General features: G+C 40.7%; 2 protein-coding genes across 3 annotated transcripts in view; one reads left to right on the forward strand and one right to left on the reverse strand.

The window, feature by feature from the left end:
• LOC138149452 (serine/threonine-protein phosphatase 4 regulatory subunit 1-like) overlaps positions 1-19231 on the reverse strand; it is a 76357-nt gene extending 57126 nt beyond the window's left edge. The window contains exons 1-2 of one of the 2 annotated variants that reach the window (XM_069072469.1): positions 19091-19231; positions 18748-18792 (exon numbers count right to left, since the gene is read on the reverse strand). In XM_069072469.1, coding sequence (XP_068928570.1) covers positions 18748-18792; positions 19091-19097 — 52 coding nt within the window. In that variant the 5' untranslated portion in view covers positions 19098-19231. The remainder of the gene's footprint in view (positions 1-18747; positions 18793-19090) is intronic. The other variant, XM_069072470.1, reaches the window with a different exon arrangement.
• Positions 19232-19601: 370 nt separating this feature from the next.
• RAB22A (RAB22A, member RAS oncogene family) overlaps positions 19602-20377 on the forward strand; it is a 31674-nt gene continuing 30898 nt past the window's right edge. The window contains exon 1 of the mRNA XM_069072472.1: positions 19602-19783. Within this exon, the coding sequence (XP_068928573.1) occupies positions 19748-19783 (36 nt within the window). The 5' untranslated portion in view covers positions 19602-19747. The remainder of the gene's footprint in view (positions 19784-20377) is intronic.

The raw sequence follows: 20377 nt of genomic DNA on the forward strand, positions 1-20377 counted from the left end.
CACAATAAAGTTTATAAGCTACTTTATATAGGCATCATTAACTCACTTCCTAGGAATAATCAGAAAATAGCAAGGAAAAACAGGAGCAAAATTTGAGGTACCAAGAATTTGGAAACTTAACATACTTCCTAAGAATCAACCATACCTTCTGACCAGCACTGTCCCCCATCTAATACACATACCTACCCACCATGTTTTCTCTCAGCTGTGTGACCAATATTCCCTTGCCTCTGTTGCATCACAGTTAACAGTTATCATTACCCATACCTCTAGGAGGATCACTGAAAGAAGAAAACTCAGTTCAACAAAGGAGCATTAGAACTGAGTTCCATCACTATCAAATGACATGTCATATTGAACCTATTTTTCACATTAGTCATGTTATAAAGAAGAATTAGAACCAATAGGAGAAACCATAAGAAAGAAGGGAAAAAAGATCAAATAATATGCTTCAATCTGCATTCAGACTCCATCATTCATTCTCTAGATTTGGACAGCATTTTCCATCATGAATCCTTTGGATCCAAGTGTCTTGGATCTTTGCATTGCTAAGAAGAGATAAGTCTATCAAAGTTAGTCATCACATGTTTTGGCTTGTTACTGTGTACAATGTTCTCCTGGTTCTGCCCACTTCACTCAGCATCAGTTCATATAAGTCTTTTCAGGTTTTTCTGAAGTCTGCCTGCTCATCATTTCTTATAGCACAATAGTATTCCATTACATTCATATACTGCAACTTGTTTAGCCATTCCCTAACTGATGGGTATCCCCTCAATTTCCAATTTTTTTGCCACCACAAAAAGGTCTGCTATAAATATTTCTGTACATGTGGATCCTTTTCCCATTTTTATGATCTCTTTGGGATACAGACCTAGAAGTGGGATTGCTGGGTCAAAGGGCATTCACATTTTTATAGTGCTTTGGGCATAATTCTAAACTGATCTCCAGAATGGTTGGATTGGTTCACAATTCCACCAATAATGTATTAGGGTCCCAATTTGCCCACATCCTCGCCAACATTTATCATTTTCCTGTTTTGTCATGTTAGTCAATCTGATAGGTATAATGTGGTATCCCAATATTGTTTTGATTTGCATTTCTCTAATCAATAGTGACTTAGGGCACTTTTTTTTTTTGCCTTTTGGAGGGCAATTGGGGTTAAGTAACTTGCCCAAGGTTACATGGCTAGTTTTTTTTTGTGTGGGTGTTAAGTGTCTGAGGCCAGAACCAAACTCGGGTCCTCCTGACTCTGGGGCCCTCACTGTGCCACCTAGCTGCCCCTTAGAGCACTTTTTCATAGGACTATAGATAGCTTTAATTTCTTCCTCTGAAAACTGCCTGTTGATGTCCTTTGATGATTTATCAATTGTGGAATGACTTGTATTCTTGTAAATTTGACTCAGTTCTCTACATATTCTGGAAATGAGGGCTTTACCAGAGACACCAGTTGTAAAAATTCTTTCCCAGTTTTCTGCTGCCCTCCCAATCTTGGTTGAATTGGCACTGTTTATGCAAAAAAACTTTTCAATTTGATGTAATGAAAATTATCTATTTTGCATTTCATAATGTTCTCTATCTCTTGTTTGGCCACAAATTCTTCCTTTCTCTATAAATCCAACAGGTAAACTATTCCTTGCTCTCCCAGTTTGCTTATAGTATTATCCTTTATATCTAATCGTGTACCCATTTTGACTTTATTTTGGTATACAGTGTAAGATGTTGGTCTATGTCTAGTTTCTGTCATACTATTTTCCAGTGTTCCCAGCAGTTTTTGTCAAATAGTGAATTCTTATCCCAGAATCTAGAGTCTTTGGGTTTATTAAACATTAGATTATTATAGTCACTGACTACTGTCTTGAGTACCTAACCTGTTCCACTGATCCACCACTCTATTTCTTAGACAGTACCAAGTAGTTTTGATGATTGCTGCTTTATAATACAATTTAAGATCCGGTGTGGCTAGGCTACCTTCCCTAGCATTTCTTTTCATTAATTCCCTTGATATTCTGAACTTTTTGTTCTTTCAGATGAATTGTTATTATTTTTTCTAGCTCCATAAAATAATTTTTTGGTAGTCTGATTGGTATGACACTTCTTTTTATCTATTTATTCAGCTCTAACTTCTCTCCTGAACCCCCTAATCTTACATAAAGTTGCCTACTAGACATTTAAAATTGGATGCCAGCCCCTAAGATGAGTCAAACTCAACATGTCTAAAAATAAACTCATTACCTGTCCTCCAAAACCCTCTCCTCTTTGGAATATCCCAATTACTGTTAAAGATACCACCATTCTCCCATTCACCTTGCATCCTCAACTCCTCACTCTCAATCACCCCACATATCCAATCTGTTGCCAAATATTGTTTCTACCTTCACATCATCTCTCACATACATCCCCTTTTCTACATTCACACAGCTCCCATCCTGGTACAGGCACTTATCACCTTACTTCTAGACAATTCCAATAGTCTTCGCGATAATCTCTCTGCCTTCCTCAAGTCTCTCCCTACTCAAACATTTTCTACTCAGCTGCCAAAGTGATGTTTCTAAAGTTCAGCTCTACACCATCCCTTCCCGCCCCCCCCATTAAATGAACTCCAGGGACTCCCTATTACCTCCAGCATCAAACATAAAATTTACCTTTTGGCTTTTAAATCCTTTCACAATTTGGCCCCTTCCTAGTTGCTTTCCAGGCTCCTTACACTTGACTTGTGATACCATACACCAAATAATGGATAGACATGGGCCTTCCTACTGCTTCATGCACAAAACACTCCTCACAACTCCGTATCTCCATCTCCTTCCTTTTCACCTATTTGTTCTCTGTGCCTGGAATACTTTCCCTCCTAACCTCCTCCTTTTAGCTTTCCTCAAGTCTCAGCTCAAATCCTATCTTCTCAAAGAGGTCTTTCCTAGTCTCCTGCAATGATGCCGTCCCCTGGAGGGGGCTTCCCATCTACAGTGGGCATCTGGTCTCTCCTATTGGAATGTTTGTTCCTTGTGCACAGGAGCTGTATTTTTGCCTTTCTCATTCTCCTCAGTGCTTAGCACAGTGCCTGGCACTCAGTAAGCACATAACAAATGCTTGATGATCATGACAGTGAATTGCTCTTCTCAAGTATTTTACAAGTCAAAAAGCTCTACCAGAAAAAACTCTAGATCCTAAAACTATAAAGGGGCTTGCCAAGCTGGCTCATTACAGTTTAAAAGAATGTCTTCTCAGGGAAGCTAGGTGGTGCAGTGGATAAAGTGCTAGGTCTGGAGTCAAGAGGACCTGAGTTCAAATCCGACTTCAGACATTTACTAGCTGCGTGACTCTAGGCAAGTCACATAACCCTGAGAGCCTCCAAAAAAAAAAAGAAAAAGAATGACTATCAATATACATTAAATAATTAAAATATATGAGGATATTATCTTGTATGTTATTTAGTTATATCTTATATAACTCCTCTCTTACTCCCATAATCCAATCTTTTGCTAACGGCAGTAGATTTTTACCTTTCTAACATCTTTTGCATACATTTCCTTCTATGCTTTGAAACTGCTACCACCTTGGGGTAGGCCCCTCATTACCTCAAGCCTGGACGATTTCAATAGCCTGGTGCTTGCTCTCCTTGTTCCAGTCCACCCCCCTCATCATCTGTTAAAGTGATCTTTCTAAAGCAGAGTCATCTTTTTATCCCCCACTCAATAAACTCCAGTGGCTCCCTAATACCTCCAGGATAAAATATAAAATCCTATTTGGCATTCAAAGCCTTTCATAACTTGTTCTCTCCCTACCTCTTCAGTCTTCTTGGATTTTACATTCCCCTATATACGTAATAGCCCAGTGACACTGACCGACATTCTGTTCCTCAAGCAAGAAACTCATCTCCAGAATTTCCCTCTTCATCTCCAAGCCCTGCATTCTTTCAAGTCCCAAATAAAATCACGCCTTCTGTAAGAAGCCTTTCTCAATTCCTCTGAATCCTAGAACTGTTGCTTATTTCCAATTTGCCCCCCATATAGCTTGTTTGTACGCTGTCCGTGAGCTCCTCGTCAACAGGGACTGTCTGTTACTTTTCTTTATATTCCTGGCACTTAGCACAGTGCTGGACAGAGAGCAGTGCTTAATAAATGTTTTCTCACTGATTTTATGTTATCTAGTTATTTATGCTATATCTCCCATTAGAAAGGGAGGTCCTTGAGGGCCAGGCCTGTTTTTGCTTTTCCTCACACACACCAAGCCATCCCTAGTACATGTTAAGTACTTAAAATTTAAATGCTTGCTGACAAATTGCGAATCTCTTATCTTCTTCATTTAAAAAAGGGGGGTGTTAAAGATTATACCGTGTTTCCCCGATAATAAGACCTATCCCGAAAATAAGCCCTCCCCTTACTGTGTAAGATTCCTCTAAAATAAGCCCTCCCCCCAAAATAAGCCCTATTGAGATTGCTACTGTAGTGAAGGTGATCCCCTGCGCTACACGCTACATTACGGTACCCTCTGTATGCACCGTTCCCCCCCCCCCCCCGCCCCCGGGTGAAATGCACGCTGCGATCCGAGCTGCATCCAATCAGAGCTGCAGCAGTGAGCGCGTCATCCTGTTCTTCCCCAGTGATTTGCTTGCTGGTGCCATTGAGAGCAGTGCCGCGGAGGAGAGCTGAGGCAGGACAACATAAAAACCCGGTATGTAAGCGGGAGTGAGGGGGCATGATGGAGGATAAAAAGGGCATGATGGAGGAAAAAAGAAGAACTCAGGGGGCATGATGGAGTGAAAAGGACTGATGGTCATAATTTTATTATTCTGTCTGTTTTGACCCCCAGACATGAGTACAAAAAGGAAGAGCTACCGTATACTGTTGAGTATAAGAAAGCAATTGTAGAGGAGTCACATGGAAAGAATCTTGCAGTTTTCTGTAAAGAAAAACTTTTGGATCTTCGAATGGTCAGAAAATGGAGAGCAGATTATAATAACCTCAATCAACAGGTGGATGAGGGAAAAGGGAAAAAGCGCAGGTCTGGATCAGGTCGGCAGCCCTTATATCCTGACTTGGAGATCCTCATTGGTGAATGGATTGCTGACAGGAGAGCAAAGAAAGGCCTTGGTTGTGCGCAGGGCTGATATTCAAGCATTTGCCCTTTCAATGGCACCAGAGTTTGAAATGGTCTCAGAAGGATTCAAAGCATCACAACACTGGTTGGACGGTTTCCTTCAACGGTATGAACTGTCCCTAAGAAGATCAACAACACTGTTTAAGCTGGAAGATGCTGAAGTTATTAAACGTGCACTTGCATTCAAGTCCTTTATTGATAGGATCGACATTTCCAAGTACCAAACCTGCAATATGATTGCTATGGATGAAACTGCAGTGTTTATGGGACAAGGATCTCAAACAACAATTCATCACAGGGGTGCAACGTCAATCTACATTCCCACCACTGGCTATGAAAGTGCACAGGTCACCTGTGTTTTGGCAATTCGTTTGAATGGAAAGAAAGACACAATTCTAATCATCAGAAAGGGCAAGAAAGATAAGATTGAACGTGTATCTGGCATTTACGTTCTTGAAACCGAAAAAGCCTGGTGTACACAAGCCATTATAAGAAAGTGGGTTGATTTAATGCTGCCACTTGTTATGCGAGGTAACTAAAGAGGTCTGATAATCTGGGATTCAGCCAGCACTCACCATGCTAAAGAAATGAAGAACTTCCTTGCAGAGAGAAGAATAGATCAAGTAATGATTCCTGCAGGAATGACTGCCTATCTCCAGACCTTTGATATTGCAATAAAGAAGCCATTCAAGGACCATTTGCACATGGAAGTCAATGACTACATTGGAAATAGAATGGAAAGAAATCAGCGTGGAAACTTTGTGAAGCCCTGTCTGCAAGAAGTCGTGACTTGGGTGAAGAAGTCATGGGATAAAATTACTGACAGCTGTGTCGCCAAGGCACTATGAGCATGTTACCTGGACAAGACATATTCATTTAAAGAGAGCTATATTGCTGGACATGACAGATTGGGTCCACTTCTTCTGAAGGAAATGGAGGTGCAAGACATCCAGGACGGAATTCAGGGTATGGACACTTATGATGATGTTGTTGAAGAAGATGACATGAACATTATTGAATAAAGGTACATTTTTTTGTTCACATTTACCTGTTTATTAAAATTGCTGTCAATGTTCATTAAAATAAGCCCTCCCCTGAAAATAAGCTCTCTGGTGTTTTTCTGTCCAAAAAAATTAAGACAGTGTCTTATTATCGGGGAAACATGGTACTTTAGGTTGCTACAAAGAATCAGACGTTGATATTCTTCAGTGCTCTGCTACTGAATTACCATTTAACTTGTCTCTAAGGTCTCATCCAACTCTATATCCTATTTGAATCCATAAGAAGTAACTATGCTTTTGATAATCTACTTATGATTGTTGTCCTTGGTTTTCAAAGACAACCCAAATGACATCACTATGCCAGAGTCAAGTTACAGTGTGTCTGACTGTGGCTGATCAGACCAATATGAGCTCGGAATGTTCTACCACAGGTTGGATACAAATAGTCCATGTGAACATTTGGGGTGGATTCTCCAAATCTGCACATCTCACGTTTCTTTTGAGAAACTTCAATTTTGCTTTGCTCATAGAGCACAGCACCTTCTCTGATGAGGTGCCATGCTGAGCAGTCCTGTGCCAGTGTCTCCCATGTCACTCAATTCTTAAGAGAGACCCTAAGAGTGTCCTTGTATCACTTTTTCTGACCACCAAGTGAGAGCCTGCCCTATGTGAGTTGTCCATAAAATAATTCCTTTTGGCAAGCATACTCTGCATTTGGACAATCTACTTATTTTATCAAAGAGTTCTCAGAATTAGCCTAATTTGAGTTCATTCAGACAAAATGTGTTATTCAAAGTACAAGTTAGAATAGCAAAAAAGATAGGGTACCTCATATCAACACAAGGCTCAGAAGTCCTATTAAACCAACAAAAATAAGAGAAAGGTGTACTATTTAAAAAACAAAAACAAAATACCCTCTGTCTTATCATTTAAATTTTCCCTAAATAATTCAGAGAGTAAACAATACTGGTCTAACAAATAATTGCTAAATTATTCACTTTAAGTGAAGCCCCTAGGTTGAGTAACTAGACTATAATTATGCTTCAAATTAGAAAGAAGAAGGAATAAGAAAGCATTATATCCATAACAAAAATAATCCAAGGAGAGAACTCTAATCCCCTACCTACAAGGAGGGGTAGGGGTATAAGATACAATGCTATATAGCATGTTACTTACAATAAATATTTTCATCAATAACCCTTCCTCTGAGTGATCAAAATATTTGCTATGACCAATTCTGATGATCAATTTTGCACTAACATTCTATATAAGAAATGCCATATTGGTAAGACCAATTATAAAATATCAAGCTCAAAATTCTGGCTTTGATATAGTACTAAGGAGCATTTTGTGGATGAACACAGATGTGGTCCACAATAGCCCCCTCAAAAGGTAAGAATATGTTTCTAGCTTCCCTCATAAACCATAAAATTTTCTAATTCATTAATGAACCGAGTAATGATAACACCTTATATAATCTCTTCAGCAATGAGTTCCAAATGGTCACCACCCACTTTTTTTTTTTTTTTTGCCTTTTGGAGGGCAATTGGGGTTAAGTAACTTGCCCAAGGTTACACAGCTAGTTTTTCACCACCCGCTTTCAAAAGGTACAAAGTCACTGAAGACTTTATCTGTAGTGATTAACAACTACATAGTAATATGCTCTATTCAAAGTACTGTTTAGAACAATGATCATCAGAGGAAAAAACTGATGTTCAGAGACAAAAACTGGCTTCTTCATGTTATTACAGCAAATTAAAAGGTAAATTTGAACCCAAGTCTTCTGAGATTTCAAGTTCAATGTTCCTTCCTCAATACCACTCTTGCCTCTCACAGTACTTAAAATAACATTAAACTAAATGACCTTTAAAGTGTCTTCAGTTCTAAAGATTACATGAATTAAGTTCTGATCTTTTTAGTCAATAATGTCATAATAGGCTATGAAGGGAAACTAGCAAATGCTTAATGTATAACCCTGACCTTTTAAGGCTGATACCCCTAAGAAGAGGACTAACTCCCTTGGGATGACTTGGTGCCAAATTTAAAGTCAAAATAGACCAATGAAATCGTCTAGTATAGTATTACTTATGTTCTTATGACTCTATAGAAGCTGCTTTAAAAAGTGTTTGGAAAAGTTTTGGAAATAATTTATTCCCAGAATCACAAAATTTGAGAGTTGAAAATGACCCCAACAGTCACCTAATCCAACCCAAACATGAAAGGAATCCCCCACTATAACATTCCCAACAAGTGGTCATCCAGCCTCTTCTTGAAGACCTCCAACCAAGGGGGACCCATAACCTCCTGAGGCAGCCCACTCCAATTTTGGACAGTTCCAAGTGGTAGAAGGTTTTTTCCTGACATCAAGCCTAAATTTGCCTCTTTGCAAAATCTACCCACTGCTCCTAATTTCACCCTTTGACACCAAACAGAACAAGTCAACTCTCCTCCAAGTAACAGCTCTTCAAAATATTTGAAGAAAGCAATAATGCTTCCCTCTTAGTTTTCTCTTCTCCAGGCTAAATGTGTCCACTTCCTTCAACTGATCCTGGTATGCCAATGACTCAAGAACCGTAACTATCCTGGTGTCTTTCTCTGGATACTGACCAGCTTGTCTTTCTTAAGCCACTCCATGATGTCTTTCTTAAAAGGAAGTACCCATATAGAATTAAACACAATACTCCAAATGAGGTCTGATGAGGGCAAAGTACAGTGAAATTTTTCTATGTATAGAAGCTTTGCTTCTCAATGAAGCCTAAGACTGCATTAGGTCTTTTGGCTTCCACAATATACTGCTGACTCATATTGGGCATTCAGTCCATGAAAACTCCTAGATCTTTTTCAAAATAACTAAATATATAAGCATGCCTCCCCTATCCTGTACTTGTGAAGTTGCTCTCTCTGTATCCAAATGTAAAACTTACATTTATCCCCATTTAATTTTATCTAGTTAAACTAATTGCTCTCATGTCAAGATCTTTTGGGGCCCCTACTTTCATTCAGTATGTTAATTTTCTTTTCCAGCTTTTTGTCATCTGCAAATTTGATGAGCTTACTATCCATATCAATCGTCCACAGGATTTATAAAAATGGTAAATAGCTCAGAGTCAAACCCAGATCCCTGGGGTACTCTACTAAAGACCTCCTTTGAGACTACCCTTTGAATCTAGCCATCAAATGAGTTCTGAATCTAATTATATTCTCATTTAGTCCACTTCTATAAGAAAAGTACAAGATATTTTACAAAAAAGTTTGTTAAAACTTAGGTAAACTACAGTATACAACATTCTTCTAAATGAGTGATTTAACAACCTCACTTACTAATATTTTCCTCATTATCTTTTTTTCAAAGAGTTCTCAAAGTAGCAGAGACAATGATCACAGAATCATAAATAGCCCTACAGTTTTCAACCCTATTAATCCAACTCAACTAAAGTTTGCAAATCTCATCTATTCTACATCCACAACAGCTTTTGCACCCATCTCATTCTGTCCTTTCACATGGCTACCCCTCTAATTCAGGCCCTGATCAACTATCCCAAGGGACCTCCAATTTGGTTTCTCTAGCACCAGTCTGTCTCCTCTCCAATTCATCCTCCACAGAGCTACCAAACTGATATCCCTAAACCGTAAGTAAAACTATATTACTTCCCTGTTCAAGAAGCTACACTTTCTCCATACTGGTTCTAGGATAAAATACCCTTTATCATCTGACTGGTCTACTGGTTTCAAATCATACATAAGGATCCCTGTGGTCATGTAGTAACTTAGAGAACCACATATTAAGATTATCAATGTTTTATTGAGTTTTTTTGGTTAAGTATTTCCCAATTACCTTTTAATATAGTTCAAGAACACTTGCATGTTTTACACCTCTGTTCCAGTCTGCATTTCTAGACGGATTTCACAATATTCCAACCATGCATTCTATATTCCAGTCAAACTGGCTTCCTTTCTGTTCCCCCTACAGTAGATTGAATCTTCCACCTCTATACCTTTGTATTCAGCCTGACCCAAAACTGTGATGCTGTCCCTCCTCACCTCAGTCTCTTGGAATCCTAGCTCCCAGCAAGGCTCAACTAAAGTGTTATCTTTACACAAAGACTTTATTAATAAGATTTGGGGGGGGTGGTTCTTAGTGTTGTCCCCAAATTACCTTATATTATTCATATATATTTTGTATTTACCTACCAGTTTATGAGCTGGTCCTCCCAACCCCAAGTAGAATGTGACTAACTTAACTGTAGGAAATGTTTTAGTTTTGTGTTTGTATTTCCAGAACCAAGTACACAGAAGGTGATTAATAAATGTTTGCCAAATTAAAACAAATATCACCAGAGTAACTCTTGTTCTCCATGCTGCTCTATATAGCAACCTTTTAAAATGCTTCTTTTTTTTTTTGCCTTTTTTAGAGGGCAATTGGGGTTAACTAACTTGCCCAAGGTTACACAGCTAGTTTTTTTTTTTGTGTGTGAGTGTTAAGTGTCTGAGGCCAGAACCAAACTCGGATCCTCCTGACTCCAGGGCCGGCACTTTACTCACTGCGCCACCTAGCCTCCCTGAAATGTTTCTCTCTCAAGCAAAAAAACCCAAACTAATTTTCTTTGTCATAAATTATATAAACAGCATGACATATGGTATCTTCATGTTATAGTTCTTTATTTGCTACAGATGGCTATCACTATCTCAGTACATAGCTATGGTTACATATGCCAACTCAATCCATGAGCAACAAGAGTCCTTTCCACACTATTCAACTTTGATTTGTGGCTGTAGCCAATGAATCCAAAGCCTAGGATTATTTATAACTCAGACTACTGGTCAACAGGAAATATATACTCAAGTTACCTGAGATCTAAGAACTTGGAGGCTTTAAGCAGTTACACAGATTACATTATCCCTATTATGTCTCTAAAGTATATGCTATCAGGAAGGTGGGGGGGGGAAGAAGAGAAATAAAGACTATGGGGAGACTTTTGGTGTTGTTTGTGTCACTCTGGGCCCTTCTATCCTCCAACATCTCTTCAAGTCTGTCCAAGTTCATGTTCAGTTTCCATGACACTATCCATCTCATCTTGTGTAGTCCCCTTTTCCTTTTGCCTCTGATCCTTCCCAAAAGCAAGGTCTTTTCAAATAAGTCCTGTCTTCTCATTATGTGGTCAAAGTATTTAAGTACCACACAGGGAGATTACCTAGACCAACCCTGACCTAGACTCTTAATAAAGAGAAACCATTACTTTGAATATGCTAATACTTCTCCATACTAGGCAGCTTATAAAAATTTTATAAATTAAGTGTTGGAAAGTAAAACAAATAACTATTTTTATTTTATTATCCCCATTTCAAAAACGTGAACAACCCCATAATAAGGAATGCTTCAAGCCTAAAAAGATTTTCATTTTTGCTCATAATATTAAAAGTCTAAAACAAAATTAATTCTACTGACTGACAATCTTCGCAGAGAAACCAAAGTTTTCAGTTATAGCACAGAAACTCCTTCCATGATCAATCATTCACCCCTTCCTATCAAGAGGAAGAAACTGGCACCATAGGCAACAGTTTACATTATTTCTCAGTTAGCTGAGTTAGGCCATTTTGGTTTCTTGAGTGAAGATTTCTGTTCCCAGAACTTTTCTTAAAATAGCCTTTATCTGTGACGAAAAGAGTCCATTTAAAGCTACTTTTAAAACAAATGGATAATGTTGGGAAATTGGTAACATCTGTTTTCCTCATGGAATTAAAAAGAAAAACATAGTGCAAAAAAGTAAAAGGAAGAAAATGGAAAATTTGAGTTATGATACTTTGGTTACCGATGTCTTCATTCTACTAGGAGAAGATGGTGTGCCCCTTGAGGGGAAAGGAAAAAATGAAATGAGGAAAGATTAAGTGGTTAGCCCAGAGTTGTCAGTAAATCAGAGGCAGGGTGGAAAACAACTCAGGACTCTTGACTGAAACGCAGCTATCTTAACTAATCCCCACAGCTTCATTTAATTGGAATACTCAAGGGTTTTAAACAAATGAAACATTAGATTTAGATACCATTTTTATGTTCTTCACTTATTCCAGGTCAATAGATTTAGAAATTGTGTAGGCTCTGCTCCTGTTCCAACTGGTCTGAACTGGTTTGATACTAAATATATCAAAAAAAATCCAACAACCAATTTATTTGATTCAACTTTCAGGAAGAAAATACAGAGATTTAGCATAGTTCATTATTTTCTTGGTTAACTAGTTCAGCTCAAGTTCCTAAAAAGAATAAAACAGAATCATAGAATTTATAGCTGAAAGGGTCCTTAAAGGTCATCTAATCTAGAGGGGTCAAATTCACAGACCATGCTGCCCACAAAACTCTCTAGTATAGCTTGAACCAGATTAAAATGTAATTGGGAAATATTTAACAAAATAAATGAAAATACAACACAACACAATAACGTTAATTTGGAGTTTTCAAAGTCAGTATGTGGCCAATAGGGATCTATTTCTATTTGAGTTGATACGACTGATCTAATCCAACACCCATTTTACAGATGAAGGAAAATAGGCCCAAGAGAAATGAAATGGCTTGCTCACGTTTATAAGAGAATACATAGCAGTGTGTAGATTCAAACTCAAGTCCTTTGACTCAATTGGGAGAATTGAGTAAACTACTGTGACCTTTATCTTGTAACTCAATTCTGGATCTAGCTCAGTTCCCTTTGTATTCAATTATGTGTCTAGTCCAATATCTGTTTTATGAGAAAACTTTATTCAACTGAAGGAATTATAAGAAACCTTTATTGCATTGTTTGAACCCACCTCTGTGTGGTTTCAAAGCTGGACTACCTTTACTTGTTGCTTAGAGACCCTTAATTAAGAACTTAAGTTTATGCTGACCAGAAACCCAGTCACATCCAAGGGCTGAGGCAAGGAGTTTTTTCACAATTATACATTCAAGCAACCCATATGTCTTATCTGGAAACTAGTCCTGTTACTGGTCAATGGCACTGTTTCCTTGTTCCTTTGATTGAATACAGATACTTCAGAAGGAATGAGGCACCTCTTTTTCTAATTTTGGAAACTGAACCTGCTCATTCTTTCATCCCAACTCTTGAAACTCATTCATCTCCTTCCCAACTCAGAAGGTCTCTAATTTTTCCTCCAATTAGAAATCAGATTACCTAATCTTGTATCCTGGTTTAAAGCCTGTTAACTGTTTCCTTTTAATGCACAGAAATCTGTCTTGCTCTATATTCAAGATCCATTGCCAAGCTGAAGAAGCCTAGTCCCGATCTGTCACACAACTGACATGCACTGCTTATTAAATCAATATCTTCAGAAGCTTGAACCTTTATTTCGTCAGTTATTGCAGATTTCATCCATCACAAAATTCAATTCTCTTTCCACCATTCCATCACAAGTTCTATCTTTTGCCTTCTCTTCTTTCTATACTCTCTATACTATGTCCCACTCTTCCCTTCCCAAGTCTACTAATTGCAATTTTCATTCCAACTGTCCCATCTATGAAAATTAATCCAAAATCTTTAACAACCTTCAACTTCTTCACAGAGCTTCAGGATCTTAACTGCTGGCTGGTCAGCCAATAAACTCATACTATGCACCAGGCACTGTACTAAGCACCAGAATACAAAGAAAGGTAAAAGACAATCTTTGATCTCAAGGAGCTCAAACAATTATGTATAAACAAGTTCTATACACAGGAGATATAGGAAATAATCAACAGAGGGAAAGAATTAGAATTAAGAGGATTTGGGAAGGGCTTCCTATACAAGGTAAGACTTTAACTAGGACTTGAAGGGAGCCAGGGGTTGGAGATGAGGAAAAAAGAGCATTCCAGGCAGAGGACAGCCAGAGAAAGTACCCAGAGAGAGGCAACTTGTTCAAGAACAGCAAGGAGGCTAGTGTCACTGGATTAAGGAGTATGTGGGGGAGTACTAGTGGCGGGCGAAAGGTGAAGGAAGCGGGGAACTGGATTATGAAGGGTTTTGAATGCCAGAGGATTTTGTATTTGATCCTGGAGGTACTTAGGAGCCACTGAAATTCACTGAGTAAGGGGGTAACAGTTGGATCTGTACTTTAGGAAAATCACCGTGGTGTCTGAATGACGACAAACTGGAGTGGGGAGAGACTTGTGGCAGGTAGACCAAACCAGCAGGCTACTGAAAGAGTCCAAGTGGAGATGTGGGCCTGCACCAGAGTGATGGCAGTATCAGAGAGAAGGGGACATATTTGAGAAAGGTTGCAAAGGAGAAACCAACAGACCTTCACAACAAGAAAGCTAAGCAATTGTGAGGAGTTGAGAATGACACCTAAATTGTAAGCCCCAGAGACAGGAGGATGGGGGTACCTTCAACCATAATAGAGAAGTCTGAAAGAGGTGTGGAGGGCTGCTTGAAAGACAAAGAGTTCATTTTTGGACACTTAGAATTTACGATGTCTACTAGATATCCAGGTCCAGATGTCGGATAGAAAGTTGTAGATATAAGCCTAGAGTTCAGTACAAAGATTAGGTTTGGATAAGCAGATTTGACTCCTTGGCATAGAGATAACTGAATCCATGGGAGCTGATGAGATCACCAAATAAAGTAGTATAAAGGGAGAAAAGAAAAGGGCCCAGAAGAGAGCCCAGGCATCAGAGATAGCCAGTGCAACTGCTCAATTGGGAGATGAAGTGTCTTGAGTCAAGAACAGCATGTATTCCAGTGTAACATGACAAAACAGGAAAATGATAAATGTTGGGAGATGTGGAAAAACTGGAACAGTAATGAATTGTTGGAGTTGTGAACTGATTCAACCATTCTGGAAAGCAATTTGAAACTAATGCCCAAAGGACTATAAAAATGTGCATACCCTTTGACCAAGCAATATCACTTCTAGGTCTGTATCCTAAAGAGATCATAAAAATGGGAAAAGGACCCATGTGTACAAAAATAATTATAGCACACCTTTTTGTGGTGGCAAAGAATTGGAAAATAAGGGGATGTCCATCAGTTGGGGAATAGCTGAACAAGTTGTGGTACATGAATGTAATAGAATACTATTGTTATATAAGACATGATGAGCAAGCAGATTTCAGAAAAACCTGAAAAGACTTATATGAACTGATGCTGAGTGAAGTGAGAAGAACCAGGAGAACACTGTACATAGTAACAGTCAAAATGTGAGATGACTTGATTTTCACAGTCTTGGCTCTTCTCAGCAATGCAAGGATCTAAGACAACTCCAAAGGACTCATGAAGGAAAACACTATTCACATCCAGGGAAAGAACTATGGAGTCTGAATTCAGATTGAAGTATACTATTTGCTCTCTTTCGTTGTTGTTTTGTTTCTTCTTTCTCGTGATTTCTTCCATTTGTTCTAATTCTTCTTTACAACATTACTAATGTGAAAATGTTTAATATGGATGTCTATGTAGACCCCATATCAGACTGCATACCATCTTGGGGAGGGGAAGAAAACTTAAAACTCAAAAGCTTATGGAAGTGAATGTTGAAAAAACTAAAAATAAATTAATTTTTTAAAATGCTTCACTTTGTACTCTGAGTCCATAGGTTTTCTATCTGGAGATGGATGTAATGGAAATGCAAATTTAAAGATCTTCCCTGCCCCTAGGCTAAAGTGCACCTGGAGCCTGGGGTGGGAGGCTTGTTTTTCAGTAGATACTTCTTGATTGGCCAGTGGGTCCAGAAGGTTGTTACATTCTCTGAGCCAGGAGAAGGCTATATAAGCCCTGATGTGTAGCTTTGTTTTGGGGGCTCACTTTGAGAAGTGTTCTGTGATTTGATCTGTATTCTGGGAAGCCATTGTCCAGGGCCCCCCCGGCCTTGAAAAACCCAGATGTGGAAACCCAGATGTTGACTGGGTATGGATGTAATGGTTGGACAGTTTGGAAATCTGTCTACTTGATCTGTTTCTGTCTTGATAATTCTGCCTGTATACTTTGAAGTTCGGGGTGCTGACCTTTTTCCCCTGAACAAGGTAAACGATATGTGTCTGACTAATTAAAGTAAGCTTGTTAACCCATTTTGAGTTGCTTTCCTTTAACAAAGCAGATCCAAGAACCTGTGGTGGCAGTGACCCTGAGGACGCCTGGGGTGCTTGCTGCTACAAGATGGATAACATGCTTCATCATGAATCCTTTGGAATTGTGATGGGTCATTGTGCTGCTCAATTACTAAGTCTCTCACAATTGATTTATCTTTATAATTTTGCTCTTACTGTGTAAACTGTTCTGGTTCTGTTCATACTGCTATGCATCAGTTTATATTCCTAGGTTTTTCTGAAACCATCTCCTTCATCATTTTCTGTAAGATTCTGATAATTTAGTGCCAACCTGGGAGCAAACTGAACAGTTAAAATAGAATGTTTTGTTCACAAAATTCATTTTATTTATGATTCTTCTCACTTCTGAAATTCTATGATTTTATAACTTTGTATACTATTGCATTATTTAATCATAATTTTAAATCTGTGCCCTGATTCTGGATGTTATTACTTTATTAGGCACAGTCATTTTTCATGCTTAGCAACATGGGCAGTTATAGCTTCTCTCATGTAAAACAAATTATAAACCTCATCATAAGCTATCTCCAAAAATATTAAAGCCCTGCCATGAATCATTTAGAACTTAAGTGTCATCTTTACACAACTGTGCAAATGTTAGGATCTGAATCCAAGATTTCAGAATTTTTCCTAAATATAAGTGTATAAAAACAATGTAATTTATCTGAGCAAATAAAACTTGTACATATACAAAACATCTTGGAGACAAATTTAAATTCTGAGTCTTCATAAAAAACTTTTCAGAGAGTATCTTTTTAAGACCATAGCACAGAGCTCTAGTCTATCAATTGTATAATCATTTTTATCATGACCTGGATGTCTTTAGCATTCAACAGCTACCAGGGTGGAAGCTCCATCTCACCTATATAAAACCAAATATGCTGTCAGATATAAAGCTATCTCTATACCTGCTACTTTAAAGGAAAGGAACTCAGATTGTTTTAGTATGCTAATTTAAAATGAAGCTTTCTAATATGATTGACTCAAAGGGCAAGTTATGCTTCATGCTACTAAAAAAGCAAAATTTGACTAAGCAAATAAAATCTCAAACATTATCAACAAATAGTTAGTAAACACCTACTAAAAGCTCTGAGCTTAAGTCAAAAGGTATATCACTGCACCCAACTGATTAAAAATAGCTAAAAAGCACATATACAGTGAGGAAACAAAATTATCCCACATCCTCACAAATGTAACCTTGGATCCAGTTAAGGTAGTTTGTATTACAGTTTCTCTTTACTTGTCTTATTACCAACATTGATTTTTAAATCTCAGAGACCTAATATGCAGCCATTAATAAGGGAAAGAAATGTTTTTTAAATGGACCAATGAAAAATGCCAACAAAAACTGTTTTTTACTCTTGTAAAGTAACTCCTACTCTTCATTCCATGCATACCCCAAAAATAGAATTCAGAATATGGTCCTTAAAGATATAGTGGAGCATTATCAGGGAAGATAATGTATGTGTTTCTTAAAGGAAACAATTTTTAATTATGTGAATGACATTTAATGTTTTCCTCACCCGTCCATTTTTTCATGAAATGAAAGACCGACCCAGTTCCTTATAAAACACGGGTGAAAAATTTCCCAACAAAGATTATAATGCAATACCTGCCTTTAAAATGATTTCACTAAGCAAAAACATCTCTCTCCTTAGTGAGGGATCAGTAAGTAACAAGTAGGAAGAAAGCATAATTAATCCAAATCACAGGATCGTATAGCTAAGGTAGAGTTCTTAAGAGCCATATAGTCCAACCCATCATTTCACAGAAGAGGAATCCAGTCCCAGAGAAGAAAAGTGACTTGCCCAGGGTCACAGGGATAAATCAGTGACAAAGGCATAATCTGAACTTCCAAATACAGAAAGCAGCACTAATTGCACAGTACCAAGCTTCCTCTCAAGAGAACTTTTATAAATCACTAATTACTTTGCCCGTACTAAAACTCCTCATTCAGTCACACTCATACATTTACTGTGGGTCTCCAACTCTTTCAAAGATCCCACGGGAAAACACAAGGCAATTCAAACCACCTTCCTGCCAAAACAAGGAATCCTTCAAGAAATCGAAGACTCCCCTTCCTCATTCCATGTCCCCCAAATAAACTCGGGGTTAGAATTATACAGACATCTGCATGCAGACACACATGCCCCCCCCACCCCCAAGCTAGACCCCATTACCGCACAACTCCCCTTTTAGGAGAATTCAGGAGATACCTTTAAGAGGAAGGATCGTGCCCATTCCCCAAAATGGTCGTGAAGAAATACCCCTCCTCTCCCTGTGCACGCCCCTCCCCCAAGCCCCCAAGTCCAAACAGGAGCCCGGACAGGAGACAGGAGCCCATCACTTCCATAAACCGAGAAACTGCCACCATCACAATCCAAGTGGAGAAAGGGGGAAGGCAGACAGAGGGGGAAGAAGTGTCCTCCCCCCAGGGTCGCCTCCCCAGCACCCCCAAAAGTGCAGGGAGGGCAGTGGGGAGGGAGGGGCCCTCCGAGGGCCAGGGGAAGAAGAGGAGTTAGAAAAGGAGGACGGAGTTGGGCGGTGGGGGGGGGGGGGGGGGGGTTGGAAGCCAGAACTGTTACTTACAATCATCTAAGTCATCCTGCAAGTCCACAAAATACAAGGGGATCTCTGAAAACCAAGAGAGATAAGAGATCACCAGCGGCGCGGGGAGCACCAGGAGCAGGGCTGGGGAAGGGGCAGGCGGGGGAACCCGGGGACAGCTGGATCCGGGACGGCCGGGGCTGCGGCAGGAGCCTCGCCCGCCCGAACCGAGCGGGAGGTTGGACGAGGAGGACTAGGAGGGGGGAAAGGAGGATGAGGAGGAGGAGGAGAAAGAGGAGGAGGAAGAGGAGGAGAAGGAGAAAGAGAAGGAGGAGGAAGAAATAGCAGGATCAGCTGCTGCCAAAGGAGTCTCAGCACCACTCACCCGCCATCTTGAAATGGGCCTGAAGGAAGCGGGGCCGGGGGCGGGGGGAAAGGGAGGGAGACCCACTGGGCGAGCCGGGCGGAGGGGAGGAGCGGCCAGCTCCTCCCGACCCATCACCTCGCCCCGCCTCCGCACCCCGGGCACCGGGCTGGGGCCGAGAGGGAGGAGGGGCAAGGAAGCCTCGGGGGGCTCCTCCCCTCCCAGAGCTCGCGGAAATTTGGGAAAAGCGGCGTCCCACGCCCGCCTCCTCCCCCCCTCCCTGTAGGCGAAGGTGGCTCCCGAGGTGGGAGGGCAGGTCAGGTGACCCGCCGAGCTCCCCAAGATGGCGGCGGCAGCGGCTCCTCGGTGGCGACGCGGCCGGCACGGCTACGAGTCTAGCTACTGAGGCGGGCGGCTGGCTCCCGGGCGGGAGGAGAGGCTATCTCACGCGGGACAGCGGCAGAGGAGTGGGCGGCGGCGGCGGCACCAGCAGCCTGAAGAGACCCCAGTGGGGCGGCGGCGGGGAGGGCGCTCAGGGCCTCCCGGCGCCGCCTCTCCCCCTCTGCCGGGGGCTGGAGCCTGGTTGGCCGGGGGATGTTCGTACTGGGCCGGGGCACTCCCTCTCCTCCTTAGGGCGGTGGCAGCGGCGGCGGCGGCGGCAGGCCAGGCTCCCCGGACATGGCGCTGAGGGAGCTGAAAGTTTGTCTACTGGGGGTAAGTGGTCCTTCGCCCCGCCGGGAGGTCTGTGGGATGGGCGGGAGCCAGGCCTGCTTGACCCTCCCCTCGGGCCTGGCCTCTGCTTGTTTGGGCCTCTTGTACCTCATGGCGCTCCCTTGGAGGATCAAGCCCCCGCTGGACGCCACCCGGAGCCCCGGGGGCCGCGCCTCATTCAGGAGAGGCAGATGCTACCCAGGAGCACCTGGTAGCCTCTTCCTGGCCACCGGCCTCCCTTTTTCCTCTACCCCCCCATTTTCTCTGGGACAGAGACCCACTGTTACTCACCTGCCCTTTTGACTGCCAGCCCTTATTATATATATATGCCACCCTGCTCCTTATCCCATTCCCTTAACTCTCCCTTCCATCTCCTATACTTTTCCTCCCGCTTGGATTTTCTTTTCTTTCCTTTTTTTTTCAACTTTTAACAAGCATTTATTAAATACCACCTCTGTGACAGACACTGTGCTAAATGCTTCACAAATGAAAAGAAATGAAACCCTATCACCATCTTCCCTTTTTTGAACTCCCACCAAGAAAGTGAAAACCTTGCTTTCCCATCTGTTCTAGTCACCCTGAGAAGGAATCTCAAAA

The sequence above is a fragment of the Petaurus breviceps genome, unplaced genomic scaffold (assembly GCF_028583685.1).
Source record: "Petaurus breviceps papuanus isolate PSGF00001 unplaced genomic scaffold, PetGlider_PUasm1.0 90847, whole genome shotgun sequence".
Taxonomy (NCBI): Eukaryota; Metazoa; Chordata; class Mammalia; order Diprotodontia; family Petauridae; genus Petaurus; species Petaurus breviceps.